Below are 21,298 nucleotides of genomic sequence, written 5' to 3'. Positions count from 1 at the left end.
AAATAGCTTTTATTCTTTCAACAAGATAATTTTCAAATATGACTTAGCACTCCCTGCTGCTAACTATTGGCTAGCGTGTGAGCAAGCCAATCTCGGTTGGCTGCAAGGGATCTCGAATTTGATTCCTACTGAGGGAGCATTTGGATGCAATGCGATGGTTCAAATTCCACCTTGGGCAACTGTAACTTCACGTTTCATATATAGCCTCGGTGCTGAAAAGGGACGCTAAAAGTCAACAAATAAACAAAAAGAATTGAAAGCAAGCAGATATACTAACAGCTGATAAGCGCCCATTAAGACGTATGTGTAGAAATCCCTATTGCAAAAAGATAAATTAGATGTTTTTTTTTATTTATTTATTTTATTTATTTATTTATTTATTTATTTATTTTTTTAATTTTTATTCTTTTAGTTCTAAAATATAACTAATATACGCAGCTCGAATTCACCGAAACGTTAGAAGCAAATGGGTTTTACAATCACGATTGCTTACATATTTTTTTTAAAAAAATTAATTTCCTGTCCTAGCTTATTGATAGTTACTTCCAATTTTAGTTTCCACAACTGTAATATTTTGTATAGTTCTTTTCTTTGAATTACTTATGAAGTCATATTTCAGTAATGTCCATATTCTTCTTGTGTTCTAACATAACTGCAAGCATACTCGAAAATTTCTGCACGGTTTCAGATTATTTCCGGTAGGTGTTAACGAATACACCAGAAAATGTCGGATAAATGGCTTCCTGAGTCAAGGAAGCCAGGAATGGAGTCAATGCGCTGACTCAATTGAAAGTAAGCATTTATCCGACCTGGTTCTTTCAAGTACTGCACTACAACTGTTTAATTTAAATTAGTTTCTACAATCTTTCACGTAGCATATAAACAAATGAACAAAAATTTACGTTTGTAGACGAAAGACTAACATTTTAATCAATAAAAATTATATATCGAGAAATATTTTAAAGTAAATTTCTAGAAGTAAATATACACAATAAGGCTTTTGCAAACTTTAATTTTGATATATATATATATATATATATATATATATATATATATATATATATATATTAAACGACTTCTTTGAATGCTCCTTAAAAAAACGTTGGTATACCGGTAATTATGTAAAAGTCGTATCAGCTTGATAATTCGCTTTGTAAGAGTTTTCCACACTTTCAGACCATCCTGTATTTGTAGAACATGTCCAGGAATATAAAGGAGAAAGCAGAAATAACAATTACGTTCCTTGAAGGTAAGTATTTTTTCCAATGTCTAATAACAACAATATTTTTGTTTCTTTCTTTATAAAATATATTTTACGAGTGAATGTAAGTAAAGGATTATTTCTTGCGATATTTCTGTAGTCACTTTAATTAATATTTTCACGAACAAAAGAACTCTGCCGACTGCACATTTAAAAACTGAGTGAACATATTTTTTGAAAATCTAAAAGATACAAGTACAAAGAAATAAACCTTACATCAAAATTAAGATGTGTATACTCTTCTTATTTAGTTCGCTTAACTTTGTATTCCTATACTGGTAAATATTGGACTTGAAAGAAATCAATTCATATCTTTAGAATCCAAAATACGATTAAAGAAATAGACATGCGCTTACCTTCTAATGAATCTTTTACATAGACGTAAGTTGTTATATTCTCCGTATCATATGCGACGAATATGTTTCTGTCTATTGGCCAATTTTCCCACAGAACTCCTGCTGCTTTGGGTGGGAAATCTGGTATTTTTACTAGTTGGTCATTAATCTATTAAAAGAAAAAATGTAACTGATATGAAGAAAAAATATTTTCAACCTTTAAATTTAAGATCTACAACGTATGAAGCTTTCTATAACAAAGCTTCCAAAAGCATCGCCTAGCTGTGTTTTTACTGTTCCTGTAAAAAAGTTTAAGACAGATCGAGAGAGAAAATACACTTTTGTTTTATGTAAGTGAAAATGTACGCGAGTTGTACTCTTCTTATCTTTTACACTCATCTTAATACAGCGCTTAACGCACTCATGACTTCCTGTAGACATAATCAATTAGTTCACTAACACGGACGTTTCGAACACAAAATGAAACCCTCGCCTGGAAAAATTATGAGAAGAAAATTCACTGTAAGTTCGTTAAGGCGGTTGAACCTTGAAATGCTAACCTGTACTTCGAACAGCTAGAGCGAATGTATGTCACTATGTGCCAAAAAGTACGCTACACTGAAGCCAACCCTTCTGCAGCAGAGAAAAAAGAAAAAAATAATAACTTTTCTAACGTCCAGCATAAACTCATGGAACTTGGAATTAAATTAATGCCACCCCAACATATAGGCTGGACTCGTATCCTCGGTATATTGCTTGTTTCGATCCAAGACACTTCTTACCCTCGAGATTCTTCAAAACTATGAAAATGTGGAATCTGCAGGCGTAGTTCTTCGCTTTGAAGGACAAGGATCAGTATCGACGTAGAATATAAAAACTGGTCGAAATGTCTCCAGAAGCTGCAATATGATGCTCTCTACTTTAAGTGATGGTCACCTCTTGTAACTTAACCCATAAAAGAAATATACAGCCAAAACATTGCAAAAATTTTTAATTCACTCTTGTAAATATAGAATTATCTGGAGTTATACTTAAGAGCTTCACTGAACAAGTAGGTCATCGACTTCTGTTCTAGAACTTTTCCCAAGGACTGTACTGGCATTCCTTTAATTCAAACTATATTCTATAAATTTTATCGCAAAGAGTTATTTGCTCATAAATTACTCTAGTGAGATTGCAAAACACTAATATCATCAAATCATCAATGTCACATGAGTAACTGGATACACTGAAATAAAAGCTCTGGTCAACATTAAAACATTATGCAGACATTCTCAGTAGTGGTGCATTTAGTATAGGTTAAAAAAAGGGAGGATAAAAGGTGAGTAACATAGATATTAATACATCTGGAAAGGAACAAAAAAGGAAAGTAAATATAAACTTTGTTTTAACACAATTCTTTTTCGCGCTGTACGCACGAGATCTTTCTTCACTTTTTTCATCTTCACTTATATTATTATTTAACCTTCTCGAGCAAATATGCTCCGGCAATAACGCCACGTAATCAAACTAACAGAAAAACGATCCTGCTTTCTTTTGTAATGAAATCGCGCAGTAATATAACGCATTAATTCTTTTGCGGATAATCTACTATTTTCTGCATCATGAACAGTTTACCAAAACAAATACTGACAAGCGATTGACGGATTCGAATATTAAAAGTGATCTTGTTCTTAACAGAATTGACATATAGTATTGACAATTACGGTAAAGGTATCAGTATTGTGGTTTGAACAAATTTATAACATTTTACTGCCAATATATTCAGATATTATTTTACAGTTGCATTATTCTAAATATTAGTTAACTTGGTCAATGGTCTGACTTTTATAGTATTTATTTGTATAACTCGTCCATTGGTCATAATGGCTTCCACCATTATTGGCCATAATTGTCTATAGCATATTATATCTACTTCAAATTAAACGATGTCACATACATTAAACACCCTGCGTTTTGCCTCTGTTCTCATGCCAAAAGATTTCCCTTACAAGTCGCGAGTTAATTTATCTTGGACTACACATGAATAAATTTCAAATGTGATATCGATATTACTCTGATACAAATAAAAAGAATACAAATCAGACACTGGACAAGAGGATAAATACTCAGAAAATGTTATTATAAGAAAAGTTTTGATCATTTTTCAAATGGAATGTTTCAAAACTTTTTTACATCAGAATAATGATCACCAACCATAGTTCTCAATATCACATGCTGTATTTGTCAAGCAGTAGGATATATTTAATATTCGGGGTTCAGTTCTCTGAAAAAATAGTGACCTTGTAGAGGAATAACCACAAGAGGAAAGAAAATATACAAAACTGAAACACTGAGGAAGAAAGAAAACCTATTTACAAAAGAAACTGTATATGTTGAGTGTTCTAATTATTAACTGTTTGTGTGAAGTGATTAATCTCTAACTGTATAAAGCTGATTCTTTTTGACTACTAGATTTTCAGAACCATGTTCAATGACTTATCTACTGGATGAAATTACGGTAAACAATTCAATGGCTGGACTATCTTCAAAACAAAACATTACAACGCAGCCAAAATAATAAATAGCCGTCTTCAGCCAAAATAATAAATAGCCGATTCCAAATAAAATAGCAGTCTCCAATGTCCAACTCTTTCAGTTTTGATGTTGTAATATGGCGAAACTCTTATGCTATAATTTGAATTTGAGTAAATTTTCTCCGGGCTTCCCACCGCATCTTGTAAAATACATAATCAGCTAAACACAAGACCGATGGAAGTTTTCAGCATAACATCAAATACTGCTGGGCTCCACGCATCCTGGAACTTGTTCATCACACATACCGTATAATATCAGGCTCAATAATATACACTCTCGTGGACGTACACCTATTTTACGGGACGCGTATGAAAGATTGATACAATGTACGACCACGACTATTCGCCCATTCGAGAACAAGGCATTCAATGTCTATTAAATTTACCGGATATCGACCCCTTAAACTGCAGCATGTCCAATGACGTTCGTCTGTATTATGTGATATCCTTTCCATATTATATCTTGTATTTGCACCTGAATCACGCTTAGCAGCACAAATATTTGTCTCATGTGTACTGACAAAACCGCATTAGTAAAACGGTGATCATTTTGACAACGCTGCCTAATAACAAAAGACGATTCCGAATCTTTATTTTTAATGATACACTGCACTTGATGTATCTTTTGTCATTCTTTTAACTCATTTCAGGTCACAACTTTTCTCCTGCTGTTTATGAATAACGGACATTGGTTGTTTCATCTAGAACAACCTGAATATATATTATATATATGTTTTACTCAGAAATATACTTGAAACGTACAAAAAAATGTATCATTTGACTGGATCTATTTATACATCTTGTCCTACATTATACAGTTAATAACTCGTAATTGGATGAAATGGCTTACGCAGAATGTACAAAATGAACGAATAAAGATTTACATACTTACAGGGTTGTATAAATATCCTTCACTTTTGTCATCAATAAAAACCAAACGACTACCACTGCCTTCAGCATATATCTCTCGAATACCAATACTATGTCGATATTCATTGATCATCTTCCAGTCTTCAATGAAAAAATAGAAAATGCTCCCCATCTAAAATTAAGGAAAATGAGAAAAAAAGAACTTTGAACTTTGGATATTCTTATACTCTAATAATAGCAAGATCACAACTTCTGATATATCTTACCATGCTAATTTTGCGGAACAGTATGTAACACAAGTCGATATATTTCCAATTTTTATAGATGTAGTTGTTGAATACTTAAATTATATGCCCGTAGTCAAACTCCCTATATAAAATTTGTTGCGGAAGTATCGCAGGATTTTGAAACATGTATTTTTGGACAGAGCATGTATTAGTTTCTAAGTGAAGTCTTGACCCGAATTCGGTAGGTCCCATAGTTTTGGAGCTATGGATCTTTAAAGTTCAATTTTTCATGATTTCGGCAACCTATAACTCCGAAAGGAAGACCCAAGTTGCTCTATACTTTTTGTCTTATCTTGGTGTCAGGAATCACCTTCCAAACGTTGTCGGTGTTGTTTTGAAACACTCTGTGTATATATATATAAAATATGTAAACTAGTCACCGTGGAAGGCAATCGAGTCCTAGGAGGTGCCAGTTCCAAACCCATTAAATACTGAAGATTAGCGTCAGAAAAGGCATCTGGTCATAATAAAAACCTGCCAGAACCATTATGGTATATGGTGTATCGCAAAAGAAAGACTGGGCTAGGGCGTCGCTCCGAGCGACGCGCAGTGATATCAACCGACGACTGCAATAGCTGGATAAGGACTACTAAATAATGAACGGGTTCGGCCAAAGAATTAAGCCCATGAGACGAGAGAGGTGAAGAATAAGAAAATCAGTGTAAGAATTAGAATATTGAATATCGAAGCTTTAAATGAGAAGAGCAGAGACATTGTGGACCTGCTGTGATTTCTTCAAAGAAGAAATGAGAAGATCCTATGTTTACAAGCGGCACAATGGAAAGGAAATAAAGCGTATCCTTTTCCACAGTGGAACAAATGGAAGAGGAAAGAATAGACTTGGAATTGTTATGAAGAAGGAGTTAAAGGATGGAATATATGAAGTAAAGAGGAAGAGCGATAGGATTATGAGCAGTGTGTAAACTGGGTTACTGATATGGGTGGAAGGGGCTAAAATGAAGATCAACAAGACACTGAAGTCTAAAGTTGCAATAATTCAAAATGAAACGATGACGTACATTTTCCTCTCCCCACCCGAACGAATTTGATTATCTGTCAGCAATAACAAACAAGATGTTTATTAAATCAATAAACGTAGTCCCAACAACTAATATTAACTATTTATTACTTTGGACACTCGCATCTAACCTTTCCAAACGTATTTGAATGTAGATTGAAAGTATCTTACATTATACAGAAATGAAATGAAATCTTTTGAGTTTTACGTCCCATAGTTATGCCGGCTAGGCTAAAGGAGACGGTGATGATGAGAAATGAATGAAATGATGGAATGAAGAAAATGGGAGGAAACGGGGGAACCCCGAGGAAACCCACGCACACGGTGTTACATTATACAGAGTCCGGAAGAAAAACCTGAGTTTTCAAACTGAAATTGTGACTACACTTATTATTTCAAGTAATACCAGTATTTTATTTCCAAACTGAACTATAACTCAAGATATTTTGCAGCCAACATTTAGGTATGAAACATACCGTTTCTACTTTATGAAATTTTAATTTTTTTAAAAAATTACTCCCTCATTAAGAATATTCAAAATGTCATTGCAACGAAGACTGCGAATTCTGTCGTCCGCGGCACTCAATTGCTGCACCACAACAAGTTTGTGTTGATGGAAGTAAAGGTCTATATAAAAAAGAAAGTCTGCGTACAGAGGGTCCAAAGACGCTAGCACGTTTTACTGCAGATTGCCATGGACTTTGCAGAACAGAGCGACGCACTCTTTTAATATTCCCTGGAGTTCGAACAGTACGCGGTTTTCCTGTACGCGGTTTAAGAGTCTCTTCTTTATAGTTCAACTTATTCTTTTGAAGTTGAACTGTGGTATTGCGGCTTGGAACAATGTGATTCCGATAAATGTTGAATTACCTGCGAAATATACGGTGAATAACAATCACTGGCTCATTGCTTATAGAAAAATGTCTCCGAAAATGAACACTCGATGTTCTGCTGACCACACTCCAGGGCGACTGGAATGTCATGGTGATCTGGCCACAATGTCACGGATTTACAGTCAATTTCGTCAAAATAAATAAAAAAATAAAAAGAAGAAACGAACTTATTCGTTACGCCAGTCATGAATACAGCTCTCAGACATGGGAAAAACAGCTGAAAAATGTAAAAACGTACTTTTCAAAAGGTAGGTGCGGTATGTTTCAAAACCAATCGTTGTAAGCAGAACGATTTAAGTTATAGTACATTTCGGAAATAAATGACCATACATGAAATAATCAGTTTGGGCCAATTTCAATTTGAAAATAGTCAGATTTCCTGCCGGCTCCATATATTTACAATGTAACACGTTTGCAAATTCATACACGACTTGGTTATATGTAGTTAGTATAACAGTCATCCAAATTTACCTCCGACGACGAATTGAAGTGTATGAAGATAATATAGTGAGAACTATAGGTACAATAAAATAGTATAACTGGCGACGTTGAAAATAAGGGGAAATTATGTGTACGTATATTGTGCTAACTGTGAGTATAAAACTGGAGTGAGGACCACTTTCATTTCTGAATATAGCTAACATTAACATTACATTAAGGGAGAAAAAAGAAGTAGATCCTGTCAATAAACTCACAATTTATATTACTAAACATGGTTTACTGAGGAACAAGTTTCAATTAAAGCGTGAGACAAACTTGAAGGCGCTTGAAGAGCTCCGAGTTTCTTTCAAACTCTGTTAGCGAATGATAGGACTGTGGTGTTGCAAGAGAACGACTGCAGAAGAGGCTGCAGAAGACGCAGTAGGTAACTGCGAACACAAAACGGCTAAGAAACTATGGGTTACAGAACAGTGTCGCAGAAAATGAGGGAAAGGAAAACGTGGAAAGAAACTGACACAAAAGAGGGCAGAAATATATACATGAAGTTAAACAAGGTAAAGAGACAGAGCACGGGACGAGTTTTACAAAAGAAAATGCAAGCACATAGAAGAATTAGAATGACTTGGGAAATATGAGGAAATGTACAAGAAGGTGGAATCTATGGATAGTAGCGTACGCAGGAATTTATTTCGGAGGGGGTCCAAACTCAATATGAGGGTATTTTTTTATTAAAATTCTTAAAATTGCTCCTAAAATTAGGCTAATATTATACAAAATTCAAAATTTCGGGAGGAGTCCAGACCCCCAGAACCCAGCCCCTGCGTACGTCCTTGTCTATGGAACTAAGAATAGGAAGGTAGTCAGCCAGAGAAGTGAAGTCTTCGGTAGTTGGAAAGAATGTGCTGAAAACTTATATGAGAGTAGGGATAGATCGTGTGGCCTAGATGTTGAAACAGAAAATGAGGTACGCGAGAATGATAAAGGGTTTAGTATTCTTTTGGATGAGTCTGATAAAGCTATATCCGAGACAAGGAATGAAAAATTAACCGGGTTAGATAATATACCAATCGAATTCATTAACAATATGGGAGACAAAGCAAGAAAGAATTGTTCCGATTCTATAATATGAAACAGGAGAGTGGCCAAAAGATTTCCTGAAGACCATCATGATACCGATAGCTAAGAAATCGAACCCAGAGAGATGTAAAGATTATAAAACTATTAGTCTCATATCGCATACAGCAAAAATTTTGCTGCAAATAATGGAACAGAAGGAAGAACAAATGCAAAAGTTGGGGAAAAAGTTTGGGTTCAGGAGAGCTAAGGGCTCAAGAGATGCAATTGGAGTATTAAGGGTAATCTGTAAAAGATTTATGGAAAAAGTGAAAGAGATGTATATTGTATTTATTGATCTAGAAAAGACTTTTGAGTATGTGAATTGGGAATTGTTGTTGGGAGTTCTAAAGAAGATCAGGCTGGAATGGAAAAATCAAAGACTTATAAGAAACTTATATATGAACCAATAAGTGAATCTTGAAGTTTTGTCCCACGGACATGCTGGCTAGACTAAAGAAAACAGTGATAATAAGAAACGAATGAAATGGTGGAATGAAGAAAGTGGAAGGAAACGAGAGAACCCGAAGAAAACCCACACACACGATGTTTGTCAACCACAAAGTTCACTTGGCGAGAGCTGGGATCGAACCAAGGACACCATGCACCAGAGGTGAATGCTCTACCACTGAGCCACCGCGGCCCCAAGTAAGTGGTAGAATAGAGAAGGAAATGAAAGAGGAGAGTGCAACTGGAAGCGGAATTAGACAGGATTGCTGTCTCTGGCCAACATTATTTAATATCTATCTAGAAGAGACAGTGAAAAAGAGTCTACATAATGAAGATGGCATTTCGATTTGTTGCGAAATACGAAAATCAATAAGATATTAGAAAACTTGAGGAAGGACTGTGAAGAATGTGGGATGAAAATAAATGCTAGAAAGGCAAAAGCTGGTGACTGGAACGAAGCGGTCGGTGTCAAATATAGAAGTACAGGAGGGGAAAACTAGAACGAGGGGTGACTAGTTTTCGATAACTGGGTAGTACTATTAGTGATGATATGAAATGCGAATGTGAAATAAAAGCAAGGACAGGAATGTTGGAAGAAGCCTTTATAAGCAAGAAAAGTGTATTTTGTGGGAACTTGAATAAAGAATTGAGAAAAAGGCCCATAAAATGCTTCGTGTGGAGTATTGTACTGTATGAATCATTACGCAAAAGTGATGAAAAATGACTGGAAGCTTTCGAAATCTGCGTGGGGAGAGGAATGGAGAGAATTAGTTGGTCGAGTGTGTGAAAGGCACACCTTTACAAAGCTTAATTTGCCTAGTAATATGCATATTTAATCATTTATATAAATAATAAATTGAATATTAATATCTGTACTTGATTTATATGTATTATTATTATTATTCAGCACACTATTATGGGTACGCATAATATACACAATTTATTTACATCAATTTTAATTTGTAAAACTTCATTAAATAATTTTGTTAGGTATCTAAGCATAGCCTACAGAAAGGGAAGAAAGAAACTTTTAAAAGTTCTTTTTTATATATATTGAGGGACTAAGAATGAAAAGAATAAAAAGAAAAACAGTTAATCGCCTGTGAAGGCGAGGGCCTGTCCCCTACCCTGTGGTTCTTGCTCACCACTCTCCAATGTCAACTCTTGAAAGTAATTTATGTGACATTTTCTGTTGGCCATCGAATTCTCCCCTCCCGCTGGTTGAGACTGGCTGTGCTTCTTGGCTGCTCTCTTTTGGATTTTAACTAATGAAGTAAAAAAAAAAAAAAAAAAACAAAAAAAAAAAAAAAAAAAACTAATGAAAAAAAAATCTTTCGAGTTTTACGTCCCACGGTTATGCCGGTTAGGCTAAAGGAGAGAAAACTAATGAATAAGTGAAAACTAAAACTTAAACTAATGCTCTTGGAATTTCCGTTCTGAAATAAAACATTATTTCTTATCGTGGTACCTTTTCGTTATTTCTTTCCAAAATAGTACTATTTAGATTGCAATAGATTTAGCTTCAAGATACGTTGCTTGATGCAATGTCAGACTTCGTCTTGCCCAACTCTAAAAGGCAGACGAAGTGTGAGAAACGCCTGGCGGAAATATAAATCCATGAGAAACATTTTTGCTAGAGGAACAGTGGATACTTCAAAAAGGGAGTTCTCAAGTGTCCAAAAAAAAAGTGAGAGTGTGGTTTTCTGTTTTTAGTTGGTTGTCGAGAGTTGGTGGTGAGAAGGCGAAGTGTTGTGCTGTTCAATACACTCAGAGTAAATAATATATCGTAAAGGAATTTCTGACAGTTTGTTCGTGTTAAAACTGATTGCAATAACTTGATATTCAGATACTTGTATAGTGAAAAGTTATGTAGTTGTGAACATTGAAAATAATACACATATATATTTTGTTTAACCAATAACTGGCAATATAAATTAAGTGGCGATAAATACTAAACGGAGAATGTGAGATAGACGCATACGACTGTTGTTATAACTCTGCAATTATATACAGCAAGATCACCGAATAAGTGTGTTGGTGATATGATAAATATTCTACATTAAACTATCATATTTTAGTTTTTTTTTTTTTTTTAAATTACTTTTGATGAAAATTAATCACTGCAAATTTATAAGAGTGACAGTAAAAAAAAAAAAAAAGAAAATAGTGATGAAAGTCAATTGAACTTTTTTTATTAAAAAAACATCAATTTCTCCATCAAGAAGACTCATTGTTTTATCGTCAGAAAGGGAAAGAACTGTAACAATAAATGATTTGTGAAGGATTAGTAGAAGATTTAACTAGGGGACACTTCAAGAAAGAAGATAGAGATTGAAAGTGCGCGCAAACTTTAATTTAAAAATAATAATAATAATAATAATAATACTAATAATAATAATAATAATAATAATAATAATAATAATAATAATAATAAATCTTCAATTACTGCAGTAAAAATTTATATTAATAGCGCTATATGAATAAAGTAGTAAAATGTGTTAAATATGATTCAGTATTGAATAAAAGTGTATGTATCTCACAAAAGGATTTCATCCATTATATTTGGATTCTTCTAGCCGCTAGGTGAGTACCTCATTTATGTAATAATGTCTCTCTTTCAGATTGAGCAACATGATGTCTGACCGATGTTTCGAGTAATCTCCTTTAAAAATCGGAAAATTCTCCTGAATATTGAAATGATAGATAATACAAAGTCGTAAATCCATGTATCCAGGAGGAGTCACTAACGGGGAAAGTGACTTAAAATCTGAACCCACGTATACAGGAATGTTGACAACTGTGCAAATTGTATAACATTGCTACCCTTTTGGCAAAAGTCATTATTAGATATAGTTTGTTGATTAAAATTATCTAAATTGTCTTAATATTTTGAATGTAATTAGAGACAGGTGTCAATATTCCAAGGTGCAGGACTAGCGATTCATAATCTATAGTACCCCTAGTTACCTGCACTTTACAAGTGGAAAACGAATGAGACGGTGTTAGAAACACTGAGGGAGAAATAACTGTTTTACATATTACTGAAAAGAGGAAGAGAAACTGTTTGGGACATTGGTTAAGGAACTGTAACATGAGAGACGTGCTAGAATATGGTGGTAGAAAAGAGAGGAGGGGGGGCTAAAGGAGGTTACAATTAATGAACAGTGTCAAAACGAAAGTCGTACGTAAAAACGATGAAGTTAGCTGGAGATAGTGGAGCATGGAACCTTGCGGGAAGAGACCTGCCAATAATGGCAGAATACCTATGATGATGATGATGATCCCACAGCACATACTGCTGATAGCCGATTGTGAGAATAGTGAACAAATATGCGAAGCACGTGAGAGAGAGAGCAAAAGAGAAAGCAGAAGAAACAAGTTCAAGGAAAAGGTTCTATAACAAATAAAACTGTTAGAAAGTACACAACAATGGTGGAAGCAGATTAATCATACCGTGAGGAAAGTCGGAGTGAGGATGGGGAAAACATTAAGGAAAGGACCACCACAAGGGAAGGAAACTTGGTGTGGAATTGCAAAATGCAAGTGGCAGTAAAATATGCGAAAGAGAAGAAGAAAAGATGGAATGAAACACGTAGATGGAAGACAAGGCGGCATACAAGCTAAAAAATAAGATCTCAGGAGCTATGGCAATAGCAAAAGCAAAGGCCACAGACACGGCTTGTGCAGACCTGAAAAAGAAAGACGGATAAAGACAATGAGAATAGCCAAAACAAGAATCATCCAAGAATATTACATTAATCAAGCAGACAAGACACGAAGTGTGTAAAGTATTGCAGGACCAGAAGATGATTCAGGACACGTGGAAGAGCTATTTTAAGGAACAATTAAATACGAAGAATCAGAGGGAAATACAGAAGGCGTGACAATAGAAAGAGGTGAAAGAAATAAGCAAGATAAAAGTGGAAAACCCAGTTAGGAAAATGAAGAAGTATTGGTTGCTTTGGGTGCTGATAAAATTCCCGTAGCGGTTTGGAGAAGCTTTGGTAAAGAAGAAATATACATAGTATGGGAGCTCATGAAAAAGTTGTGGAAGCAGGAAAAGATACTGAGTAAATGAAATGAAATTACATCTTTCAGTTTAACGTCTCACGATTATGCCCTTTAGGGTGAGAAAGACGGATGATTATGGCAAGTGAACGATGATGAAAGAACTGATGAAGATAATGTTAAAGGAAACGGGGAAACTCCGAGAAAAACCCACGATGTTCTCCATCAAAGATACCGGATAAATGGAGGAAAAATACACGTATCAATTTATAAAGGCAAAGGTGATGTGCAAACCTATGGAAATTGCAGAGGAATTAAATTAATGTCACATATCATGAAGATGTTGGAAAGCACAGTTGAAGGAAGGATACATGAGACGACTGTTGGAAAGGAATGGTTTAGTTTCGTTACAGGAAGGGGAACAAACACAATCTTTGCGTTGAGATTCCTGAGACAATTGGTGGAACAATATAAGGAAATGAAAGCGGAGTTATACCCCGTTTCCATACACTTGGAAAAGGCGTAGGACAGAATGCCCAAACAAGAACTACGGCGACGCATTAGAGAGAAGATTTCTGAGAAATATGCACGATTGATAACGGATATGTACGAAGGAGCAGAGACCCAAGTGAAGAGGAATGTGGGTAAGAGAGAAGGTTTTCCTGTGGAAGTTGGTCTACGTCAAGAATCAGCTCTCAACCCATATTTGTTCAATACGGTAATGAGTGTGTTGGCGAGGGAAGTTAAAAGTAGAGCACCACAGAGTATGCTTCCGCGGAAGATGTCGTTATGTGGGAAAAGTCCAAAGATAAGGCACACAAGAAACGGAAGTAATGGAGAAAGGTGTTGGAAGAAAGAGACACGAGAGTAAATAGAACAGAGATGAAAATATGGTTCTCAACAAAGAAGCTTTTTATAGCTACAAGGAGAGAGGCTACTATCTACCTCGAAATTTAAATATCCTGGATCGTATCTCGATCAGGATGGAGGATTATACACAGAATCAACTTCAGAATACCTCTGACTAGCTAAACTTGAGAAGGATGAGCGGGCTTCTGTGTAACAAGGAAGTAAGTTGCAGATTATAAGGCCGGCAATGATACCCAGTACTGGAACCTGAGCAATCACAAGGGCCCACAAAAAGAAGATGGAAGTGACAAGAGTTCAGAATGTTAAGGTAGATGTACGTGTGAAGAGGAAGGATAAAATAAGGAACGATTATATAAAAGATTCTTTAAGGTGAGATGTTTGAGGAAAAAAGTTTCAAGAACGGAGGGGCTGAAATAGTTTGGCCAAGTAGAAGAAGATACAACAAATAAGTGAAAAAGGTAATTCTAAATATGGAAGTAACAGGAAGAAAGAAGATGAGAAGACTCAAGATGAGATGAAAGGACAAGATACAAAATGATCTTAGGAAGAGAGGATGGAATATAGAGGACACCAAGGATGGAAAAGAGTGGAGAAAAAGAATTACAGATGAGAACACCAATCCCATATAAACATGGGAGATTGCCTGTCTTTTTGTCCTGAAGACGGAAAGAGATATTTTGTATTTCAACTTGTGTAGCATGATATTCCGAAAATTTAGCGAAATAAGATTTTATTTCGATTTTCGCTTTCCTGTTATTAATTTTAAGAATTCTTATATACCAGTCACACATTAAACGTTCAGCACAGCTTTTTTTCTTTTTTTTATCAGTGGCATATTCACGTACAAAACAAACAAATAAAGAAACTATGCTTGATTATTGGATACAGGATGTACAGAAAACGCGGAGAACACTTTGGAAGAAGATTTTTTGCATTAAATGAAACCAAACAAAAATTCTACACTCTCTGACAATTCTAGGGAACAAACACATCTATATTCAGCTTTTGGGAACATGATCCCGGATTCATCAAGCGATCAATATATAAGTACAGAGTCAACCAGATTTATGAAATGATGCATGAAATTCTTCGTCTTACATTGAAACAGCACCCCATAAAAAATCTAAAGCAATACGGAAAGACGATATGAAACGCAAGTTACCAAGAGAATTGTGATCACATCAGTAAAGCGTATGATCGACTCGGACAGTATAGTATACTGTCGGTGAGTGTTCAGAGAACCTGGGGTATGTTGTGCCATTCTTCCTTAACGGAAGTTTTTAGAGTGTGGGGGTCCAGACAGAGTGCAGTTCGTCTTCCGAGAGCATCTCAGGCATGTCTAATGGGATTAAGATCTGGAAAACATGATGGCCAATCCAAACGGCTGATATCCTCACTTCGCAATGATTGTCAAACTTGGGTAGTTCTGTGAGGATGCACGTTGTCATCTAGTTGGTTTAGCTCGTCTTGCGTTTATGTAAACGAAGTCAAGATTACTGCACTACGGAAAAGATAAGGATCTCTTGAAATCTCGTTCTCCAGTAATGAATCCTGAATTGAAGAATGTGTACTGGTGCTCTTCCTTTTCGTTATACTCGCCCTTACCAGAACTTTAGGATCTCCATACCTATTACATTCACGGATATCTCCCCGTTCTCCCCCCACCATGTGATATCCAAAATCATTTGCAGCACAGAACTGTAATTCATCTCAGAATATCACATTGGACTACTTGCCTTGGTCTCAGACACAATGTTCCATGTATCACTGTAATCTGGAACGGTGGGCAGGAAATAAGGAACATCCTTTAACAGCTTCCGAGTATATAACCCAGCACTATTATGTTATTGTGAAATTGTTCTGAAAACATACAGACACCACAAGCACCTGCAAGCGCGTGAACAATCTGGAATGTCAGATCGATACTTTTTGCGAACTAGCCTACATATCGATCCTCTCAAACTACTGTTCACCTCCCAAGACCTCCACAATGCAAACGCACATATGTTACTCTTGTAACTGCCTTTTTCAAGTCGGGAAAAACACTCTCTGATACGCGGATCACATGGTAATCTCTGGTACTTTAGCCTGCCTCACGCCGACGAACAGCTTTGTCACAATTATGATCACTTACATGAACGCTTCCTGTCACCATTCAACGGACTTTTTTTTAACTTTACACGACAGTTTTGCACTGACAATGGCCTCCATTTATTTGACTGTGCTTGTGGGTACTTTCTCACCCACTCTCGCAATATTATCCTGATAATGATGCTCACAGAATATGCTCAGATTAAATTAGATTAGATTAGATTTATTAATCATTCTGTGGAGCATATTATGGTACACGTGCGTTTGTACAAAATGGTATAGAACTGGTCAATGCATAAAATAGGCACAATACTTAGAACAAATACAATGCTCTTGTTTTTAACAACTTGTGAAAAAATACATAGGCTAAACCAATTCTACAATCTATATAACAATAATATATATATATATATATATATATATATATATATATATATATATAGACTTAATTACTATATTAGTTACTGTATATATGTGTATATTTGTATTTATCATCTGATATATATACAATAGGAATTTGATTATTTTCCCAAATTTCACAAAAGCTGCTAATATATTCATCTATTGTATAAAATGGTTTATTTAATAGCAGTTTGTGCACTGAATTGACAAAGAAACTCTTTTCATAAGTATTTTTTATGTATACAGGTAGCTTATTATACAGTTTTACTGCCTCTACTAACGTGCGCAACGTCTTACTAGTGCCTTCTATTTGGTCTAGGAATTAATTCGTGCGGGTGGACAAGAGATGGCGCAACGAACGGAGCGTCCCACAGTTCCGTGTATCCACACATGTGTTGCAAACCCCTGTCATCGCGTATCGTTCGTAGTATAGGGCAGTGGATTAAAGCGTCAACAACACCAGTTTGTAGTTAAGTGAACATGGCGCAATTTGTGCCTGATAAAGTGTTTTTGCGAGGTGTCCTGCTGCATTACTTTAACATGCAGAAAAGTGCGACTGAAAGTCATCGTATTTTGGTGGAAGTGTATGGTGACCATGCTCTAGCTGAGCGAACGTGTCAGAAGTGGTTTGCACGGTTTAGAAGTGGTGATTTCGGCTTGGCAGACCAAGAGCGAGCTGGACAGCCAAAAAAATTTCAAGACGAAGAATTGACAGCATTGCTCGAGCAGGATTCGTGTCAAACGCAGGAACAACTTGCAGCAGCATTAGGCGTTGATCAAACAACAGTCTCCAAACGCTTGAAAGCCATGGGAATGATTCAAAAGATGTCACATTGAGTTCCACATGAATTGAAAGACAGAGACGTTGAAAGACGAAAAACCATTTGCGAATTGCTGCTTCAACGACAGAGCAGAAAGGGGTTTCTGCATCGAATTATTACGGGTGATGAGAAGTGGATCCATTACGAGAACCCTAAACGAAAAAAGGCCTGGGTGAAACCAGGTGAACCAGGTCCATCACAACCAAAACGAGATATTCACTGTGCATATGGTGGGATATGAAAGGTGTGGTGTACTATGAGCTGCTGCAACCGGGTGAAACTATGAATGGAGAACGTTATCGACGACAATTAATGCGTTTGAAGCAAGCTCTGGCCAGAACACGACCAGAATGGGAGAACAGACATGATAAACTTATTGTTCAACATGATAACGCTCGCCCACATGTCGCAAAACCGGTTAAAACCTATTTAGAAAATGTCGGATGGGAAGTTTTACCCCACCCGCCGTATTCACCAGACGTTGCTCCTTCGGACTACTACTTGTTCGATTGCATGAACAACGATTTGATTGGACAGCGGTTTACTTCTTCAGAAAATATCGAAACATGGGTCTCTGACTGGATCGCTTCCAAGGATGAGGACTTCTTTCGCCACGGAATCCGTACATTGCCTGACAGATGGGCGAAAGTGGTGGCTAGCGATGGACAATATTTTTCTTAAGGTATTTATGTATTTTGTGTTTGTACTACAGCTTCAATGTGTGCGTACCAACCGCACGAATTAATTCCTAGACCAAATATTAGTATATTTATAACAATACACATACATGGAGTGGTATGAACCAAAGTTATGGGTCAGTATGTGTTCATTCCCTGGTAACTGTCAAGAAGTGTAATAAAGCATGTATTGAAAATCATTCATTAGAACTAAGTGACCATTTTTTTGTGTGACGCATGTTTCAAATATGACGCATGTTTCTGAAACACGTTCCCCCAAATGTACTTTCAACTTAGGAAACAGGTGCTAGTCACTCGCTAGCACAACCTTCATGACTGTCTCGTCAGAAATTGACAGTCTCTCGTTTTCTTTGACCCGAATTTCAAACAACGTACGTAAGACATGTTTTTCTCTTCCATTTCCTGCATTTAATATCTGGTTGCATCCACATCGATTATGTTTTTTAATGCTTTGATGAACCCAATACTGGCATCCCTTATAAGCATTTTAATTCTTGTCACGAAATTTCTTTGGTACTCTCCAAATAAATTTCTGGGCATTGGACTTTTATTTGATACATACTCCATTTTGTGTTTCTGTTTTGTGAAGTAACTTTCGAATTAAGAAGAAAGAAAAAATATAGTTATAGGAAGTCTTAATAATACTTTATGGACTGGTTTGTAATTAGCTACTATGAATCACAAGTTTAATAATAATAATAATAATAATAATAATAATAATAATAAATAAATAAATAAATAAATAAATAAATGTACGTACATCTGTGCCGTAGATGAGAAAGTCTTGCGTAAGAGCATGGCAATTAATATTAACTTCTTGCGTTTCACTATCAGGGAAGATTTTAGTTTCACGTTCTTCAGTTTCACCATTCTCTCCTTCAATCTGAAAGTATAACAAACCGTTGTGATAAGATTACATGTAGTATGAGCGAAAAGCACCGTTAGAAGAAGACAAACAATCATCTGTTAGTTAACATTGTATTTTGCTACATATACAGTACATAAAGAAATAATACTTCCAGCAAAAGAAAAACCGTCAGTTACTATTGGCAACGAGCGACATCCTTTTTAGCGTCACAGACGTTCATCTCTTTTCGATTTTCTCGAAAACTACGCATGAGAGCTTATTCATAAGCATGTTATCTTATTCAGCTCGATGCCATCTATTCACTGATATATACATCTTATATTTCGACACTATTGCTGCGATGGCTCACGTGGTAGAAAACTCTTCTAGTGCGTAGGTCCTTGGTTCAATCCCAACTCGAGGCAAGTGGACTTTTTAGTGGGCAAGTATCATGTGCGTGGGTTTTCTTGGGTTTTCATGTTTCATTCCTAAATTTTATTCATTACCATCATCACGGTCTCCTTTAGCTTTCGTGCATAATCGTGGAACGTAAAACTAGAAATTTCATTTCATTTATATATTTAGAGAGTACTAACTTCAATTGCCCGCTTCGCTGGGTTAAAATAAGAAAAATTAGTAATATGTTGTTAGTCAGTCACTTTTTACTATTACTGAAGAGCTCTCTGATATCGGTCATTTTCGATCATCTCCCTCCTCCCCCTTCCCCATGTTGCGGGTTTGAAATTGGATTTAAACGGCATCTGAAGTGCACTGTTCATCTCAGCGAGCCCGAAAATTATGGACTAATATCGGTCATTTTCGATATCTCCCCCCTCTCTCATCCCTAAGTTGAACCGTCAAAGTAAAATGATTAAAAAAAATTCCAGACCTGAACCTCGCCTGTGTTGAAAATTGATCGAGATCGTTTGGGTGGTTCAAGAGTTATTAAGTCATAAACATAGTGGCCTTTATTTTTATATATGTAGATTTTCGTTAGACAAGAGTTAATGATAATTTTAGGTTATATCTCATTAACTATCTTACGTATTGTCGTTATGCTAGTATCACAATGAAGGGCTTAATGAGGGTATGTTTCAGTATCAGTTTTACCTCAGTAAGTAGCATAGTTCTCGTACAACAACAATTTTTAAGTTTATATATTAATCCTATTATTTTCCATTTTCTCGAAAACTACGCATGAGCCCTTATACTCACTGATATCAGTTTCTTCAACTCAGAAAGGTCTATAGATTGGTATAGATCTCATCCAGGCCCGTAGCCAGGGAGGTTTAGAGGAGGCACTGCCACCCTTAAATTATTTTTTTTTCCTCCTTTAAAAAAAAAAAAAAAAACGCTGAAGAGAATTTTCAAACTGACACAAAACCAGTGAAATTCTTGCAATTAGATTATATTAAATTCAATTTTGCGAATTCTACTCATTTCTGTGTAAAATTATGTTTCTTGCTAGATGCACCAAACATCTTCCACTGCCTTTATCCATTTCAAGAATTTCAAACTGTACCCTATTACTGCAACCATGACAAGCATCCAAGGATACCAGGTGCTCTCCAGGTATCAGTCTAAAACGTTAGTTGTAAATATTAATGAATTGTAGTGTCTCGGTTATTTTGGAAAGTACAAAATTCAGTGCAAACGTTGAATAAAACATATACTTTTGTTTTGTATTGATATAATCTAAAATTGTTGTAATATAATTTTGTTCTAATGTTTAAAAAATAAATACTTCAATTTTAATTTTTAATATGAAACAAAGTATTTCGCACAGAGCTTGTACTAAGCGCACAAAAATGAAAAAAAAAAAAAAAAAAAAAAAAATACGGTTCGATAATTCAAAAATAAAATACAGATTCTGTAAATAATAAATAAATATACAATTTTATGGTATTCTTTGATGCCTACCCCTCAGTATTCCTTTCTCCCCCCCCCCCCAATAAATCAGGCTGGCTATGGGCCTCATCTCCCACGTTAAACGCTAATAATAATACAAATATCAACATCTGCAAAATATATGGTGGCCATCATTACAAGCCATTTTTAAAGATAAACTGAAGCTTGTTAGTGTGTCTTTTTATCAATGTAACATGTATGACACATTGATAAAAAACACACACTAACAAGCTTCAGTTTATCTTTAAAAATGGCTTGTGTTGATGGCCACCATATATTTTGCAGATGTTGATATTTGTATTATTATTAGCGTTTAACGTGGGGAAAAATTCCAAAGATGGGATCATACATGCTACATATAAATATGTACTGACTGCCTATAAAATCCGTGCTAAGAGCCAAATGAAAA

The 21,298-nt window shown here is 35.6% G+C and overlaps 1 protein-coding gene across 4 annotated transcripts in view; it reads right to left on the bottom strand.

Moving 5' to 3' along the window:
- Positions 1 to 21,298, bottom strand: part of Oseg6 (intraflagellar transport protein Oseg6) — a 138,385-nt gene that overhangs the window by 86,030 nt on the left and 31,057 nt on the right. For all 4 annotated transcript variants that reach the window (XR_014130670.1, XR_014130669.1, XM_081751732.1 and 1 more), the window contains exons 9-11: positions 18,895 to 19,017; positions 5,065 to 5,214; positions 1,618 to 1,765 (exon numbers count right to left, since the gene is read on the bottom strand). Coding sequence is in view for 2 of the 4 variants with exons in the window: in XM_081751732.1 (XP_081607858.1) it covers positions 1,618 to 1,765; positions 5,065 to 5,214; positions 18,895 to 19,017 (421 nt within the window). In the remaining 2 variants the exon portion in view is untranslated. The remainder of the gene's footprint in view (positions 1 to 1,617; positions 1,766 to 5,064; positions 5,215 to 18,894; positions 19,018 to 21,298) is intronic.

This window comes from Thermobia domestica, chromosome 3, assembly GCF_964235325.1.
Source record: "Thermobia domestica chromosome 3, izTheDome1.hap1.1, whole genome shotgun sequence".
In the NCBI taxonomy this organism is placed as follows: domain Eukaryota; kingdom Metazoa; phylum Arthropoda; class Insecta; order Zygentoma; family Lepismatidae; genus Thermobia; species Thermobia domestica.
Note: the sequence above shows the minus strand (reverse complement) of the source record. Positions and strands in the feature narration are given on the sequence as shown.